Below are 16,625 nucleotides of genomic sequence, written 5' to 3'. Positions count from 1 at the left end.
TTTTTATTTAAATTCGGTAGTTTATTATTATTTTTATGAAACATATGTTTTTTTAGGTTGTGAAGTTTTATTTTTATTGTAATTTTTTTAAGTTTAATGCAATTTTTATTTATTTTTCTTACATATTTTATTTTAATTATAAAATAAAAAGGTAAGTGATGGAATGTGATGACCGTTGCAAGTGTGATAGAGTGAAATGTGATGGACTAAGGTGTCAAATGGTGACTTCCTGTGATGAGTGATGGAGTGTGATGAGTGATGACAACTCCTAGTACCCTGATAGTGGTTGCAACCGTTATTTAGAGGGTGCATGAGAGAAGCGATAGATCTAAAGAGGGGGTCTTAGGCTAGTCTTGTGTGTATCGACATAGACACTGAGATGTGTGTGACTCCCACCAGAGGTTGATCTCACTTCTGGTAGGTGCGCTAACGATGTATGTATGTGTGTGTATGAAGCATCTATGCCAACAATTTTATTAATGAAATTAATTCTAGATCTTACACTTATATTTGTTCTTGTTTATTTTTTTCATTTGTCTCATGTTCGTTTATTCGTTGCCGTACCACATAACGCGTCTAGTAGGCTTACGCACTCCTAGACGTCTTGCAAATCTCGTGTTTGGTCCATCTTCAAGGGATTAACAATATTAGCAACACATTTCATTGAATGGCAAGCAAGAGGGCATTTTTTTTCAAGTCGAATATACGACCACTTTCTGATGTCCAACATGTTTTTCAAGTCAACTACGAAAACTTCGATAACTACATCATTCTCATTAAATATTCTGTCTATTTGCCAATATACTCGATTGTGTTGGTGTTATATCTATTACGGGTATTCATCAGTTTGGTTTCCTTGATTTTGATTAATTTTCCTGCCAAGAATTTGGGTCGGTTCTTTGAACAAAAAAAAATAAAATAAAATAAAAACTGAATTTTAACAAGATGGGTGTTCTATAGGTTGGGTACGGGTTCCCTAGTTTGGTTTCTTCTGTTTTGTAATGGGTTGTATATATAGGAAAATTCAAAGCCCAATATACATGTGAATTTGGTTTTCTCGGTTTAACTGAACTGAATTTCTTAAAACTGAATCTTAAGTATAAAATCGTGAACGTAATTTGGTTCGATTTTAAATAGTTTTGGTTTGGTTATGTCCAATTTTCGGTTTAAACACTCTGTAACTAAGTATTAAACACCCTGCTAGAGTTTTATATTGATCTCGAAGTGGCATAAATGTTTAAATTCTTGGTAAACTTTCCGATAACGATTTCCATATGAAGTAATTATGTGCATCTAAGTTAAAACAACATCGTTTGAAATATAAACAACAATTTTGTGAAAGGCTCAAGATGGCGAAATTCAATTCAGAGCAGTCAACAATTTAAGTGCAAAGAAAGAACATCAAAATGAGATCTGAAATTTTTTCGTAAGTGTAGGAGCCGAAAATGAGCCATACATTTTCCGAACTTCAAACCACAAATGTGATAAGACATGCGTGACATGACAAAAAAAAAAAACAAATGTCCAGTCATCATCTAGAGTAAATACACAACTATAATAAGAGGTGTGAGTCTTGTATGATCACGGTTTAAATTAATCACATGATCACGGTTTGAATTAATCACATGATCCAACATTTCCCTCTCGGCACCTTTAGTTAGGAAACATATAAGCAAAACTACATTGCAAACGTAGCTAAGTTAGAAGGTCGTACATTACCCTGGATCATTATTACTCTAAACAGTATACAATGGATCTGTAGGATCGATGACTCGACCTTATGAGTCAATCAGAAGAGTTCTAATCCAAACCAAAGGCGGAATTCAATGATTCGGACATGATTGCAACTTGTTTAACACTAGGAATCACTTTAACTGTCGATTAGATTGATTTGATAGTGATTACAGATCGTACGACACTTCGGCAACACTTCGTCTCCGGAATCAGAATGTTACAAATGAAGTCATGAGCTCACCTATTTATAGAAGTTCCCAGTCCGCACGAACCACACATCACCAGGTCGTGCGACCTGATCAGCTCGTACAAACTGGTTCAGCCAGTTCGTGCGACCTGGACTGTCTTCCCTAAACTCCTATTTTCTATTCTACCGAGCTCCAGTCTATCCAATCTAGTTTACATGACTCGATACAAGACATAAGACGAAGTCAACAAATATATGCACCAACAGTATCACAATATTATCCATATAATCCAAATATTAAATTATAGACGTCAAATGATGTGAGTGAGAAATCATAAAGGATAGGTAGACCTCACAAAGGCAAGGCCTCTACACTAACACTAATTAGTGATTCTCACCATCTCTACACATAATGAAGGCCACCTCGATCATCAAACGGAATGTTATGTGTTTCTAGACAACAGATTCTCTTTATTTATCAAACAAACACATATTATCAAACGGAAACTGAACACGAACACCCGTTTTAAATAAAAGTTTGGAGTATGGACACAACTTGTGAGTTGCTTATTAACATGATTAATTAATATCTAACCAAAACCTAGTTCAAAAAGGAAATCCAATCAAACCAACCACTCTTAACCCATAAATCTCCGCCTGTTATGTGGCTTCGGCGATTTGGTTTCATATCAGTAAGTGGTGTAATATCCAGAATTTGTTCTTTTTTGATTTCAAAGATATTTCCGAGGTTCATAATCACGTGGGGCTAAAAGATGCAAAGAAGGAGGCGCTCAAAGGGATCATTAGGATTGGGTGTTGGTGTATTTGGAAGACCAGGAACAGAGCCAGATTTGACAGCAAAGATGTTAAGATCTGCGAAATTATGAGTGATATTAAGGCGACCGGTTTTTTATGGTTCAAAAGTAGGTCGAAATTTAAAGATATTTTTTGACACAATTAGTGTAAATTTGTAATTATGTAATGTCGTTTGTTGTTTTGAGCCCCTCGATTTGAGGTTTGGTTGTTTTTTTTTAATGAGGTTTCCTTTAAAAAAAAAAAAAGAAAATCTAGAAAAGTAGAAGACACATCATCCCATTTCATAGTTTCTCATTTTACTATAGCATCCAAAACTTCCTCCGTCACCGCCCACAAAAACCTCACCGTACAAATCTCCACTCACCACCTTCATCCCCACCCTATAAACCCTAGCTCCACCACATTCTGCCACCAATGGATCCCCGCCGGCAATCCCGCACCGTCATCGACCCCAAAGTCCGTCAAGTCGGCTTCTTCGCACCACCGGACCACTCTCAATCCGTTCCCCTACCACAATCCTCCACTTCACCTCCATATTCGGACCTTTCTCCCTCCGGCAACTCACTCTCTCCGGTCATGATTCCACCTCCCCGTACTCTACCACCGGCGAATCGGCTATTGTCGCCGTTAAATCGGTTCTCCGGCGACTCTGTGAATGCAGTTCCGGTTGGAAGTTACAATCCGTCGCCATCTGTTGGAGATTTTTTTGAGGAGAAGAGTGTGCGGTCGCCGGACCGGCGACGGAGCGGTGGAGGCGGTGGTTCCGGGAAGTTTGCGTCGTCTTTGCCGGCTGGTGGATTTGAGATGCTGCCGGAGGTTAAACCGAAGAGCTTGACTACTGTTTCGGTTGTTAGTAAGTTGCAGGGTAATGTGACTGGTATGATATTGTAATGTAGGAAGTTGTTGTTCACTGTTTATGTGTTGATTTTGTAATTGTGTTTAGTTAGATGTTGATGATGCGGAATTGTTGCGTTAGTTAGTATCGGAGTAGTTGTTTGGAAATTCGGATAATTTGGTCCCTGAATTGCTTGTTAGTTATAGTAGATGTACCTGAAGTCCTGAACACTAGAATTGCCTGTTTCCTTGTGCATGAGGCTGTGGAGCTACTCAGTTGAGTCCAGCGGGTCATGCGTAGTAATGTTATGACTCCAAGATCTATGATCGTAGTTTGTAAAAGACTTAGTTTTGCTATTCAAAAATGGCTAGCGTTGCAGCTTGTTGCCAGTTTGCCTTCTGTTTCGATGTATTAGATGTATTTTAGTGATAGAGGAAGTAGGATTAAAAAATGTGAATCAAACACTTATTTTTGTGTAGTGTGTAACATGGACATTGAACTTGTGTGGACATGCATCATTATGCAATCGCTCCGATGTTGTTGGGTTCTGTGATCTGGATCACTAATTAAGGAGAGTCGCCGCAATCTGGTACGTTTTGTAAGATCAAATCATAAATCACGTCTGAAAATAGGGATAGGGGCACTATTATCGGAAGGTTTGTTAAAGATGGAATGAATTGTCGTCTGATTGGGCTAGGGTATGGCGGGAATCAACAGGCGGGAATTCGACGTCCCTTGGCGTTCCAGTCTTACAATTTCCTGCATCATAATTCTATATAAACCTACCATTGCATGCCATTTTTTATCACCAACTTCTACTTCGATAATTCTACTCTTCAATTTCAGTTTCATAATTTATCGATTTATCTTCAATTTCTGCAATGGCTTTTGTGATGGAATGGTACACCGTACCGAATCGTACCGAAATGAACCTATCCCCCTCCGAACCGAATTCGTCGAGCGAACCGCAAATTAGGTGACTATGGTGGGGAATGTTATTGAAATCGCTGTCATTAAATTTATTATGTCTTTATATAAGATGTGCTGGAATCTTGGTGCACGCCGGCTTAGAATCTAGCAAATTTAAGTTTTCACTTTCTAGGTTGACCATTATGATAAGTCAACTTCTTTTTAGTTGTGTACAGTCCAGTGAATGTATACGAGTACAAGAATTATTGGTTATATCCTTGAACATGTAAAAGACGTTCCCTGTGTTTGTTGCGGTTTGTTTGAATTGGCTGAAGCTTTATACGGAAGTTGCCATTGCCATTGATTAGACTTTGTTTAAAACAAATCACAATTATTGATTTACCAGTTTTGACTTAAGAAGTTCTCTCTCATATTTCATGTTTGACCAGTATATATGATTATTTAGTTTATATCTTCACGCATTAAATGCTTTGAACTATGGGTAACACAATAAAAAGGATCACTAAAATATTAGAATCTGTATGTTAAATTTACTTTTGACCGGTTGACGCCTTACAACATATTCCATATCTTCATTAAATTTTATTTAAAAAAACGTGATACGACTATATGACTAACAGATGGTTATGCCTACATTCACAGAAAAGGTTGGGGAACAATCCAGTGAATCTCAAGATGTAAACTCAAAGCAGCCATTGAAAGAGAAAACTTCAAAGGCTGAAAGGCGTGCTCTTCAGGAGGCTCAACGGGCTGCAAAAGCTGCCGCAAAAGGTGAGTCCGAGTCTTCTAGTGTTTGGATAAATTTGATTTTGATTTTGTCCATATTTATTATGAATATTCAGCAGGAGGAAATGCGGTAGCAAACACGAAAACCGGAAAAGCCAACAGTGTTCAAAAGAAAGACAACGCATCTTCCATTGCACCAACAGAAAAAAGGGTAGTTGATCATAAAGATAAAGATAGAAAGAAAGACGTCCCTCATCCACGAATGCAGTTTGATGATGCAACTCGTGTAGAGAAAGCTAAAAAGCGTGCAGTTGTAAAACAAACTGAGGTCAGAAACCGAGTTGAGCTTTTTAGGCATCTACCTCAATATGAACATAAAACAAAGCTTCCTCATCTTGAAATTAACTTTTTCGGTCTCAATTCCGTTCACCCTGCTGTTTACAAGGTACTTTGCTATTTAGATTTGCAGTTTTTTTAGGGGTGTAAACAAGCTGAGCCTTCCATGAGCTACTCGAGACCGGCTCGTTAAAAGCTCGAATCGAGCCGGCACAAATGAGCTCAAGCCCAAGCTTCACATATCAAGCTTGACTAGTATGGTTGCAAACGAATCGAATGAACACGAACAAGACCTTGTTCGTTTTCGTTTGTTAAGGAAATACATGTGTTCACGAACTGTTCATGAACACTTACCGAACGAGATTTTATGTCCGTGTTCGTTTGTTAAGGAAATGAATGTGTTCGTGATCGTTTGTTAATTTTAGGCAACGAACTTTCATGAACACAAATGAAAACAAACGAACGCAAACAAGCATTGATGAACAAAATATATAATACAATGATACTTATTAAATATTTTATTTGTCGGAATTTTGAAGTATTTAAATAAAATATATAAAGACTAAAAATACTAATGAACTATCGAACACAAACGATCATAAATGAACACGTTACCGAACAAGCCTCTGTTCATGTTTGTTCATTTCGTGTTCGTTCATTTATTAAACGACTGAATACAAACGAACTTCTCGGCGAACGGTTCACGAACTCTTCGCTGAACGTTCAGTTCATATGTAGCTGTATTGACTAGGCTTGAGAGCTTTAACGAGCCTATTATTTATATAGTTTTTATTTCATGTATCAAATATATATTTACATAACAATAGTAATTATATATAAAATTATGATAAAAGTAATTTAAGAATATATTATAGAGGGACATTCATTTCAGAACCAATAACATGTTGAGAACTGCGAGAACCGCATAATGCATTTGTATCTATTGCTTTGAATGTGGTACACCAGACAGTTATGAATTATAAGTTATAACCGCCCATGTTTCTCTCTATCACTGCCTCTAATTATAATATATGCTATGCAATAAATCAATAAATATTAAACGAGCTAAGGCCCTAGCTTAATCTTGAATAACTACTTGCTTAGAAATAAAACTATAAACGAGTTGAGCTCGAGCTTATACGAGCTTGGGCCAACCTGGCTCGTTTGCGCCCCTAGTTTTTTTTAATTTCATCTGATCCGAGACTCTTTTTAACGTTGGTGGTTTTTTTTTTCTTTTTTTTTTTTTTTTGTTTTAAACATTTAATCAGGTTGGATTAAGATATTTGGCTGGTGATATATCAGGCGGAAACGCACGTTGTATTGCAATGCTTCAAGCATTTCAGGAATCCATAATGGATTACTCAACACCACCAGAGAGAGCTCTTAACAGGGACTTAACTGCAAAAATAAACAGTTACGTCTCATTTTTAATCGAATGCCGGCCCCTTTCAATCAGCATGGGGAATGCAATCAAGTTTGTTAAATCCCGAATCGCCAATCTTCCATTAACTTTATCCGAATCAGAAGTGAAAGCTACTCTTTTATCTGAAATCAGCAATTTCATTAACGAAAAAATAATTCTAGCAGACAAGGTGATTGTACGACATGCTGTGACGAAAGTCAGTGACGGTGACGTCCTTCTTACGTATGGATCCTCTTCGGCAGTTGAAATGATACTATTACATTCCCATGAGCTTGGAAAACGGTTCCGTGTTGTGATTGTCGATTCCCGCCCTAAACTTGAAGGCCGGTTATTACTTCGAAGGCTCGTTGGAAAGGGTATCAGCTGCACTTATGTTCACATAAACGCCATTTCTTATATCATGCATGAAGTCACTCGTGTTTTTCTGGGTGCGTCATCGGTATTGGCAAACGGAACCGTGTACTCGAGAGTCGGGACCGCGTGTGTTGCTATGGTTGCTAATGCTTGCGGTGTCCCTGTTATAGTATGCTGCGAAGCTTATAAATTCCATGAACGAGTTCAGCTCGATTCAATCTGCTGTAACGAACTCGGTACGCTTCTTAAAGTTGTTTTTATTTGTGATTTTTGTTCTGTAAAATATTATTTCTTAGATTTGAACTTATTAAACCAGGGGACCCCGATGCGATTTCTAAAGTTAATGGGAGGGAAGAAGTAAACTATTTGAAGGACATTGCGGATAATGAAAGCCTACAACTTCTTAATTTGACGTAAGTTTGATTCTGTAGTTATGAACTTGAATTTTTCTTTAGTTTCTCACGTTGTTGATGCTTATTACTTGTTGTCTCGATGGATACAGGTATGACTTAACGCCTTCAGATTACGTTTCAATGATTATAACTGATTATGGCATGGTGAGTTTCTTATATAATTATATCGTGTTTTTAATGATCATATTTAGTTCAGTTTTTGTTTGTAGATTTGGTGCAAGTCGGAACTGGGACCGAACCGGTTCTTTTGCTTTACTCGCTATTTTTTTTATGTTTATGAAGTTGAAAAAAACAAGTATTGTCGCTGACCGCGGTTCGGTTCGGTTCGGCCAGTTTTGACAAATTCCGGGACCGCTATCTACGGTTTTGGGAAATGATAAAGCTAACCTGCTGGGTTAGGCGGGTTGGCGAGTTTGGCGGGTTGGCGGGTTGGCGAGTATGGCGGGTTGAACCTGTTTTTTCCCAACGTCGTTAGTTTGATAAAAATGGTTCATGATTCATGAAGATATTATCTACATATACATTTACAAGATGGGGGAATAGTGCCAGGCAGCATTATCTACATATACATTTACAAGATGGGGGAATAGTGCCAGGCAGCTGCCTGGCCCTCCCCCATTGGACCAACATTTTTTTAATCTTATTTTATTTCCCGCTTAAAATTACGCTTTCGTCCTTCGTTTAAAAATACGTTTTTGTCCCCAGTTCAAAATAAAATTATAATTTCGCCCCTAGCTCAAAATTACGCTTCTGCCCTCGGTTCAAAAACTCATTTTTAATTTTGTTCTCAGTTTAAATTTACGGTTTTGCCCTTCGTTTAAAATTACGGTTTTTCCCCCAGTTCAAAATAAAATTTTGGTTTTCCCTCTACCTTAAAATTACGATTCTGCCATCAGCTCAAAATTACGTTTTTGCCCACAATTCAAAATAAAAATATGATCCCCCAACAACCTCAAAATTATGATTTTGCTCTCAGTTTAAAATTATGATTTCGCCTCTAGCTCAAAATATAATTACGATTTTGCCCTCTATACAGACATACATGTTATGAGAGAGAAATATTCGGTTTCTTGCCCCGCAACGCGGGCGGGGCAAAAACTAGTTACATATACAAAACTACATATTCCGAAAGTGATTTTACCTTTTTAAAAAAAGTTGCACGGCGGGTTTGAAGTTCCAAAGCGTCAGCTGGACCTTTAAGCCACCAAAAGACCGAACCCTGAACTAAAACGTGAATGACTTGCTTCCGTTTGGGGGGTTTATGAACAGGCGATCGGATTTTCCAAACTGTTTTCTGTTATTATGTGGTTTGCGTGATGATTAATGTTGGAGTTGATGTTGAATTTTTAGATACCTCCAACCAGTGTCCCTGTCATCGTAAGAGAATTCCGCAAAGAACATATATGGAGTGGCTGACATTCGAGATCGTTAAACTGCCAGTTTTGTAGGTTATTGTTGTGTTCTTTTTGCTATTGATAGTCAATCTTCGACTCTGTGAAGAGTGCAATATTATGCCTCTCCGAGCTTTTTGGTACTTTTTGGTGTTTTTGGTTATCTGTACCTTTCGGATTCATGAGTTTTGAGCAGATCACTTTTGTGGCGCTATACAGGGGTGGGGACTGGGGGATGTTTTGATGGAGTTTTATATTGTCCACTTTGCAAGGTTTTTTTTGTGCCCATGTTGTGGTGCTAAGCTAACCAACTAGAGTGGTGCTATTATTTATTTATTTATTTTTAAATGAATTAAAGATTTCTTTGAGGATGGATTAGCATAATCCACAATAGAGATTGATAGATGTGATAAAGGCTAGCTGCTCTATTAATGTGGATAACAATACCCTTTTGCTAATGTCTTTTCTTGTCACAAGGATGGATTCGCCACCTGAATCCCACATGAGAATAAGTGACTGGTGTCGTGCAGATAAGGTGATATATGTAATGAGAGTAAATGCGTGAAAATGGATGCGTATCTACCGGTAGATGAAAGGTATTTACAGGAAAGAGAGACGCTTAATGCGATTGATTTATCCTAGCTAATTGTCTTACTCGCGTTATCGGTTCAGCAGTTAGCCTAGAGCAACCTGCAGTCATCAAAGGTAGAGGTGCACAAAATAATTGATAGTTCCGGTTCTTACCTGGTATAAGGAGGAACCGGTCCCTACCCTTTTTATACCCGATAGGTCTTACGCGGTTCCGCCATATTTTTAAAATGGACCCTATCCCATTCCTACCTGATCTGGTTCGTACCCGACCTGTTTTTATTGGGGGTAGAAACTGGTTCCAACGGTAAAAAATCATTTAGAACCAATTCTAGTAGTTAAAAACAGTCATTCCCCCCCCCCCCCCCCCCCCCGCGACCGTTGGAACTAGTTCTAGGTCATCCTAAATCATTACAAATAATTTTGGGATGTATTAGTTGATTACCCAACTCGAAAATGCATTAAATGAACCCAAAAAATTGCAAAATAAAAAACTTACAAAAATGTCTCAAGCTTGGAGTGATGATGAGGAGTATGTGTTAGGTCTAACTTGTGTACACGTTAGGACTGAAGACTTACAAGGGGATGGTACAATTAATGATTTTGGGAGTTGTTTTCGATCTCGCTTTAAGAAGAGGTTTGACGAGGAAACGTGTTCTCAAACCAATCGTACATGTATAGATCTCAAAGCAAAGATCATAAGCATAGCCCAAACAATAGAAAGATTTCACGAAATTTACCGCCAACGAATGGACGAGGTATATTTCACGAAATTTATCGTCTACCAAGCTTGAAATTTGGAAGCTTATAATAGATTTTCAATAGTACATGGTATTAGTATTTTAGTTTTTTAGTATTAGTATTTTAGTATTAGTATTTTAGATTTTTAGTATTAGTATTTATGTGTAATGTTAACTATGTTTAAGATTACTAGGGTCGTACTAAGCTCGCGTTTCGCGACGGGCAACGAATTTTCCGCCCTCATCACGACGCGACGGTAATACGCTCGGTTTTATTTCAATTTGTTATGTGTAAGAAACTTGATAGGTATCGTTTTGGTTTGTTACGCTACCGTCATAACATCGGCACTCAGTACAACATTTTATCATAACATAGATAAAAAATAAGCACATCGTAATGGTATATTCGAATTCTTATATTACAATATGCCCCACTTGCGGTGTGCACAGATAATGTATATATGTGTGTGGGTGCTCGGGGGGGGGGGAGTGAAATGTTACTAACTTTAACGTTATTTGACTAATTTTGTGAAAATAACGTTAAAAGCGGCGGATAATTAATCATGCATCATGTGGTGGCATTGATAGCTGAAAGACATGGGGTACATGCACCAACCGGTCTTTGTCCTAATTGTTTGAGTGTTATGTGCCTTAGGTCCAAGGCTTGATACAAAACTACAATCGAGCTGGAGGTCTCACTGGAAGTAGTCTCTCTATCCGTACTAGAGGTAAAGCTGTCTACGTCTATCCTCCTTAAACCCTCTCTTAGCTTCCCTATTAGTGTGATTTACTGAATATGATGATGAATTTTTATATTACAACATATTTTAAAATTTATAAGAGAAAATAAAATAGAAAAAAAATAAATTGAACATTATATTAAAAAAATGAAGGAAAAGAAAATGCTTGTAGATGTGGTTTTGGAAGGGTTCGACAAAGTGTCCCGAATCCGAGCCTAGTTCTCAAATGGTATGTTGGCAAAACCACTCTACCACATAAAATAAATTAATAAAATTTGCATAGAACAAATATATATACGAAACTGCGTTCTAAATGTATTGGCATTATACTTCGGGTTTTCAACAAAGTAATCATTCATTTGAACTTCATTAGCTCCTTCCCGATCGCGACACACAATTTTTTTTTTTGACTGTCCCGTATCTTCAAGCTCCGTGAGCTCATACATATTGTCAAAGAATTCCAAAACACAACCTGAAGATTTCGACTAACTAGACGAGTCGGGCGGAAATGTACTCGAGTACTCTATACTCCCCGTAGGTATTTTTCTAAAAGTATAAAATATAGAAGGGTATAGGTTTTTTGAGAGGTGGATTGGAGTGTATAAAACGGTATAAAAAGGGGTAAAGAGTGTATAAAATGGGTAAATTGTATAGGTATTTGTAGTGTATGAGAATTTTTTATATATATAAAAAAGCATGCCCAACTGTTACATTACCGTTCCTAACGACTATAATCAACCATCACACAACTATCCACTCGCGATGTACATCACATGTTACCTCCCATCCACGAGTGAGCACACTTGCGACAGTGTGCTATTACATATTCACTCATGGCTATCCCTTTAACAGTATATGAAAGAAGGAAGGTGATATAAAAATTGACAAACTTACCCTTCAAGTAGGGAGAGATTAACAGAAAAAGCTAACTGTGTGTTGGCTGGTAAAGTCGATTAACAACTTTTTGAAATCAAAATGTGCCACCAGGCAATAACTGAAAAAAAAAAGATAATTAAAAAAACTGAAAAACTAACGAAAGGCCACCAAAAGGTAACCGTTCAAACTGTAGTTCCAAAAAAGTAGGCTTCCTTAAATCTAGAATGTCAACGCAGTCGTTAACTGTATCGTCAACCACTTTTTATTCCTCGAATCTTCTTCATCCTTCCTGTACTCTTCCTTCTCAATTCATTACTTTGCCTTTCTAAAACCATCCATCAATATTGTTAACATATTAAAACGTTCGTTCTCAACACACCAACAACAAACACACTTTCCTCGTACATGTCTGCCTGTTGCGTAGGCTGTTTTGTCGGTCTAGGTTGTCTCCGGTGGGGCTGGAAACGTTGCACCCACACCGGCGCCGACGACAGCGCCACATGGCCAAGCGCCACCGCCGTCGACTTCGAACCAGTCCCACACCTCTGCCGCATCACCCTCGCAGTATACGAGGAAGACATCCACCACCCCCAGTTCCCCCCTGTCGGCGGCTACAGACTAAACCCAGATTCCGTATTCAAGCGCGTCACATACCAACAAACCCAAGGCCACGCGCCTCCCTACCTCATCTACGTGGACCACACACGCCGTGAAATAGTAACTGCCATCCGCGGCTTGAATTTGAAAAAGGAAAGTGATTACAAGATGTTGTTGGATAATAGATTGGGGAAACATATGTTTGATGGAGGGTATGTGCACCATGGGTTGTTGAACTCCGCGGTTTGGTTGTTGAATGCGGATTCCGAGAATTTGAGGAACTTGTGGCTGGAAAATGGGAGTTGTTATAAGATGGTGTTTGTTGGGCACTCGCTTGGTGCCGGTGTGGCCGCCTTGTTGACGGTGTTGGTGGTGAATCATAGGGATATGTTGGGTGGGATTGGTAGAGAGATGGTGAGGTGTTACGCGATTGCGCCTACTAGGTGTATGTCCCTTAATCTTGCTGTTAAGTACGCTGATGTTATTTATTCAGTCATATTGCAGGTATGCTTGATATTTTTCATCTCTTATGTTATATGGAATTTTACGCTAAGTAGTTAATGCGGTAAAATATCGGATATCGGTCAAGGACCGATATTTGAGATATCGGTTATCGTGGTGGGATATCGGTAATTTTAATATCATGCTAAATTTATATATATAGCAATTTAACACTAACAATTGCAACAAGTAAGAACTGACTAAGACTTAAAACACTAACATTTAACAGTAATAACTTTTTTTTGAAAATTATTTAACAGTAACAACTACAATTAAGACTTAAAACACTAATAGCAGCAATAAGAAGAAAAATGAACGGTAGAAATAAGAAGAATGGTACTGATATCGGGAAAATCAGTGATTTATCGATCAAATATCGGTCCTATATCGGTCAAATATCGGACAATATCGCTGATATTATCGGTACCGATATTCTGACCAATATTTTGTACCGCTATCTCGGCAGGGGACCGATAACCGATATATCACTGATATATCCCTAATATATCGGTTGATATATCGGGATATTAACTACATAGATTTTACGCAATAAATGATTGGATGATGGATAATAATTAATACTACTGATGAAGTTTACCAAAACCTTGTACAGGATGACTTCTTACCTAGGACACCTACTCCACTTGAGGATATCTTTGAATCAATTTTCTGGTTGGTTCTCTAAACTCATAAATATTGTGCACTGGCTCCATCTTTTGTTGTGGGGTATAAATTATTATCATTCTTTTATAAACCAGGCCTTGATGCTTTGGACAGCTTGCCCTGCTTGCTATTTATGGTTTGCATGAGGGACACATTTATACCCGAAAACAAGAAGCTCAGCGATCCAAGAAGACTGTATGCACCCGGCCGATTGTACCACATTGTCGAGAGAAAGTTTTGCAGGTAAAATGCTGTTTTCGAAATCTTACCTTGAGGTGACGTCCGGTGGGTGGAGTAACAGGTTGAAAGTTTGAACCCGGTCTAGGTTAAAATGATGGTACTTCGTTGTGTAGGTTGAACATGTCAGGTTGGTTCGGGGGGCTCGGGTCGGGTTGGCCGGTACTTTTTGTTTTTAAAAAAAATACAATGTTAATGTTACAATATCCTATTTTTTTAATTGAACGATTTAGGAGGTTGTAAGTATTAAAAGTACACTTTTGATGAGTTATCAACCCGTTCGGTTTAGTGTTGTTTATGTTGACTTCATCTATTTGACCCGTTAAGAAATATAACAAAACTCAAATGAACCCATTACGAATAAGTGAGTTGTATTTGGTTCCTATTCGCTAACAACATATTTCCTAAAGTTATGCGTACATTTTTGTTGATTTTCTTTCATTCTATCAAAATCTAAACAATGGGTCGGTGTGCATCTTTAAACAGGTGCGGAAGATTCCCTCCTGAAGTCAGAACAGCAATTCCCGTTGATGGTAGATTTGAACATATTGTGTTGTCGTGCAACGCTACGTCTGATCACGCTATCATTTGGATTGAAAGAGAAGCAGAAAAGGCTTTACAAGTAAGTCATATGTAATTGTTTCCACTTACATGTTTGTGTTCTTTTTCATGTCTAGTATTCAAATCTCAAAGATTACAAGTGGCGAAACAGGCTAGCGAGCCTAGTCGAGCTAGATATTTATTTAATCTATATTAAATAAATTTTATATAAATAATACGCTAGTGAGACTAGTCGAGCTAGATAAATAAAGCTTGGGCTTGGGATCGAGCTCGATTATTAAATGAGTTCCAATAGAGCCTCAAGCTCAGGCTCGTTTAAACTTAATTCAATTCTAGCTTTTAGTGAGATGATCTCGGGTAGCTCACAATCGGACGGGCTCGTTCTCAAATTGTTTTGTTCTGTAAGCGTAACTAGAGGGCGATTGGCTTGTTGCAGTTATTACAAGAGAATAGTGGTGAAGCTGCTACAACGCCACCAAAAGTACAAAGATTCGAAAGGATACAATCCATCAAGAAAGAACACAAGGACGCGCTTGAAAGAGCGGTTAGCCTCAAGATACCTCACGCGGTCATGATGATGGACCCAGAGGAGGAGGAGACGCAACCGTTGACGAACACAACCGAGAAAGATTACAACGAAGAGGAGTTGCCCTCAAAACATAAGGTTGGGGTTGGGGATGGCCCGAGTACAGAACTACCAGCCCCAGCTAACTGGAAGGAGTTAGTTGAAAGACTGTTGAGACACCCAAGCCATGGATCTTAAAACTCTCTCAAGTTTTGGATTACTAGTTCTCATTGTATTTATTTATTTATTTATTTATCATGTTGTATATAATATCATTTTTTGTATATATATATTTTTTTTATCATTGTTGCCAATTGAGAGAAATATTGATGTAAAGATCTGCTGTGGATTGTATTGGAATAAAAAATGGTTAATGTATCACCCAAACTTTTGCTTTGAATACCTAGAAAAAAAGTTTAATTACATAACAATAAGTGAAATGCATCCTTCTTAAGTTTACTCCTTGATAGTTGATTCCCACTCGGGTAGAAATCACTTTTACAGTTAACAGTTTAACACTAATGTTCTAGGAAGTACAGTTATTCTCTCCAATTAACGAATTAATGAATGTAGATATAACTTTTTTCTCTATGTATGTTTTATGGAACAGAGTGTTGGGCCATAAAAAAGGCATAGGCGTGCAAGACGGAGGTTGCAGAGATGAGAATGCTGAGGTGGATGTGTGGACACACAAGACTAGATCGGATAAGAAATGAGGTTTTTAGGGAAAGGATAGGAGTAGCTTGAGATGGTTTGGGCATGTGAAGAGAAGGCAGACTACAACGCCAGTTAGATCAGTGGAAAACTTCATTGTGGAGGGGAGAAGTAGAGGCAGACCTAAATTAACTTGGGATGAGTGGATTAGACATGATTTGATAGAGTTGCATCTCTCTGAGGACATGATCCAGGATAGGGATTCGTGGAGACATAGGATTAAGGTAAAGGACTATTACGGGATGACATATAGGTAGCCTAGTTTTTGGTTAAGGGCGGAATTAGCATACGATTGTCTTTAGGTAACATGTGCATTGGTTGTTTTATAATGCTATAAATGTTTATGCAGTATATGCTAACTCCTGTTGCTATTTGGTAGTTTATTTCACTATGTTACCTGTCTTTTCTGCTTGTACACGTCTTTTTGTTCGTATACTTTTGTTTTTGAGCTGGGGGTCTTTCTGGAAGCAGTCTCTCTACCCCCAAGGGATAGAGATAAGGTTTACCTACATTTCACCCTCCCTGACCCTACCACTAGCTTTGCTATTGGTGGGATATACTAGGTACGGTTGTTGTAGATATAACTTTTCTCTATGTTTGCTATAGGCCAAAGAGTTTTCTCTCTACTAAAGGTAGAAACCACTTTGCAATATCTGAATAATCTTGATAAAGATCATCACTTTCGTTTACAAACCAGC

The 16,625-nt window shown here is 38.1% G+C and overlaps 2 protein-coding genes across 5 annotated transcripts; both read left to right on the top strand.

Moving 5' to 3' along the window:
- The first annotated feature begins 3,019 nt into the window (after positions 1-3,019).
- On the top strand, positions 3,020-9,425 carry LOC110878656 (probable translation initiation factor eIF-2B subunit delta). Of its 4 annotated transcripts, none has more exons than XM_022126999.2 (7): positions 3,020-3,590; positions 5,145-5,273; positions 5,345-5,673; positions 6,833-7,577; positions 7,658-7,754; positions 7,844-7,898; positions 9,105-9,425. In XM_022126999.2, the coding sequence occupies exons 1-7, from the start codon at positions 3,152-3,154 to the stop codon at positions 9,168-9,170; spliced, it is 1,860 nt and encodes a 619-aa protein (XP_021982691.1). In that variant the 5' UTR covers positions 3,020-3,151; the 3' UTR covers positions 9,171-9,425. The 4 variants fall into 4 exon arrangements, with proteins under 4 accessions (XP_021982691.1, XP_021982690.1, XP_021982689.1 ...); XM_022126998.2 differs by having other exon boundaries at positions 3,020-3,602; XM_022126997.2 differs by having other exon boundaries at positions 3,020-3,614; positions 5,348-5,673.
- A 2,724-nt stretch (positions 9,426-12,149) lies between these two features.
- On the top strand, positions 12,150-15,549 carry LOC110878655 (sn1-specific diacylglycerol lipase alpha). The gene is made up of 5 exons (XM_022126995.2): positions 12,150-13,190; positions 13,801-13,859; positions 13,965-14,093; positions 14,574-14,709; positions 15,085-15,549. The coding sequence occupies exons 1-5, from the start codon at positions 12,495-12,497 to the stop codon at positions 15,409-15,411; spliced, it is 1,347 nt and encodes a 448-aa protein (XP_021982687.1). The 5' UTR covers positions 12,150-12,494; the 3' UTR covers positions 15,412-15,549.
- Positions 15,550-16,625: the final 1,076 nt, after the last annotated feature.

The sequence above is a fragment of the Helianthus annuus genome, chromosome 9 (genome assembly GCF_002127325.2).
Source record: "Helianthus annuus cultivar XRQ/B chromosome 9, HanXRQr2.0-SUNRISE, whole genome shotgun sequence".
Lineage (NCBI taxonomy): Eukaryota > Viridiplantae > Streptophyta > Magnoliopsida > Asterales > Asteraceae > Helianthus > Helianthus annuus.
This window is presented reverse-complemented; position numbering and strand designations above follow the sequence as displayed.

Bases quoted from the DNA above. Each gene is read 5' to 3' on its own strand.
- LOC110878655 (XM_022126995.2), top strand. From the start codon at position 12,495: ATGTCTGCCTGTTGCGTAGGCTGTTTTGTCGGTCTAGGTTGTCTCCGG. The intron at 14,094-14,573 runs GTAAAATGCTGT...ATCTTTAAACAG, and splicing joins GTCGAGAGAAAGTTTTGCAG to GTGCGGAAGATTCCCTCCTG. The intron at 14,710-15,084 runs GTAAGTCATATG...GGCTTGTTGCAG, and splicing joins AAGCAGAAAAGGCTTTACAA to TTATTACAAGAGAATAGTGG.
- LOC110878656 (XM_022126996.2), top strand. From the start codon at position 3,152: ATGGATCCCCGCCGGCAATCCCGCACCGTCATCGACCCCAAAGTCCGT. The intron at 5,274-5,344 runs GTGAGTCCGAGT...ATGAATATTCAG, and splicing joins TGCAAAAGCTGCCGCAAAAG to CAGGAGGAAATGCGGTAGCA. The intron at 7,755-7,843 runs GTAAGTTTGATT...CGATGGATACAG, and splicing joins CTACAACTTCTTAATTTGAC to GTATGACTTAACGCCTTCAG.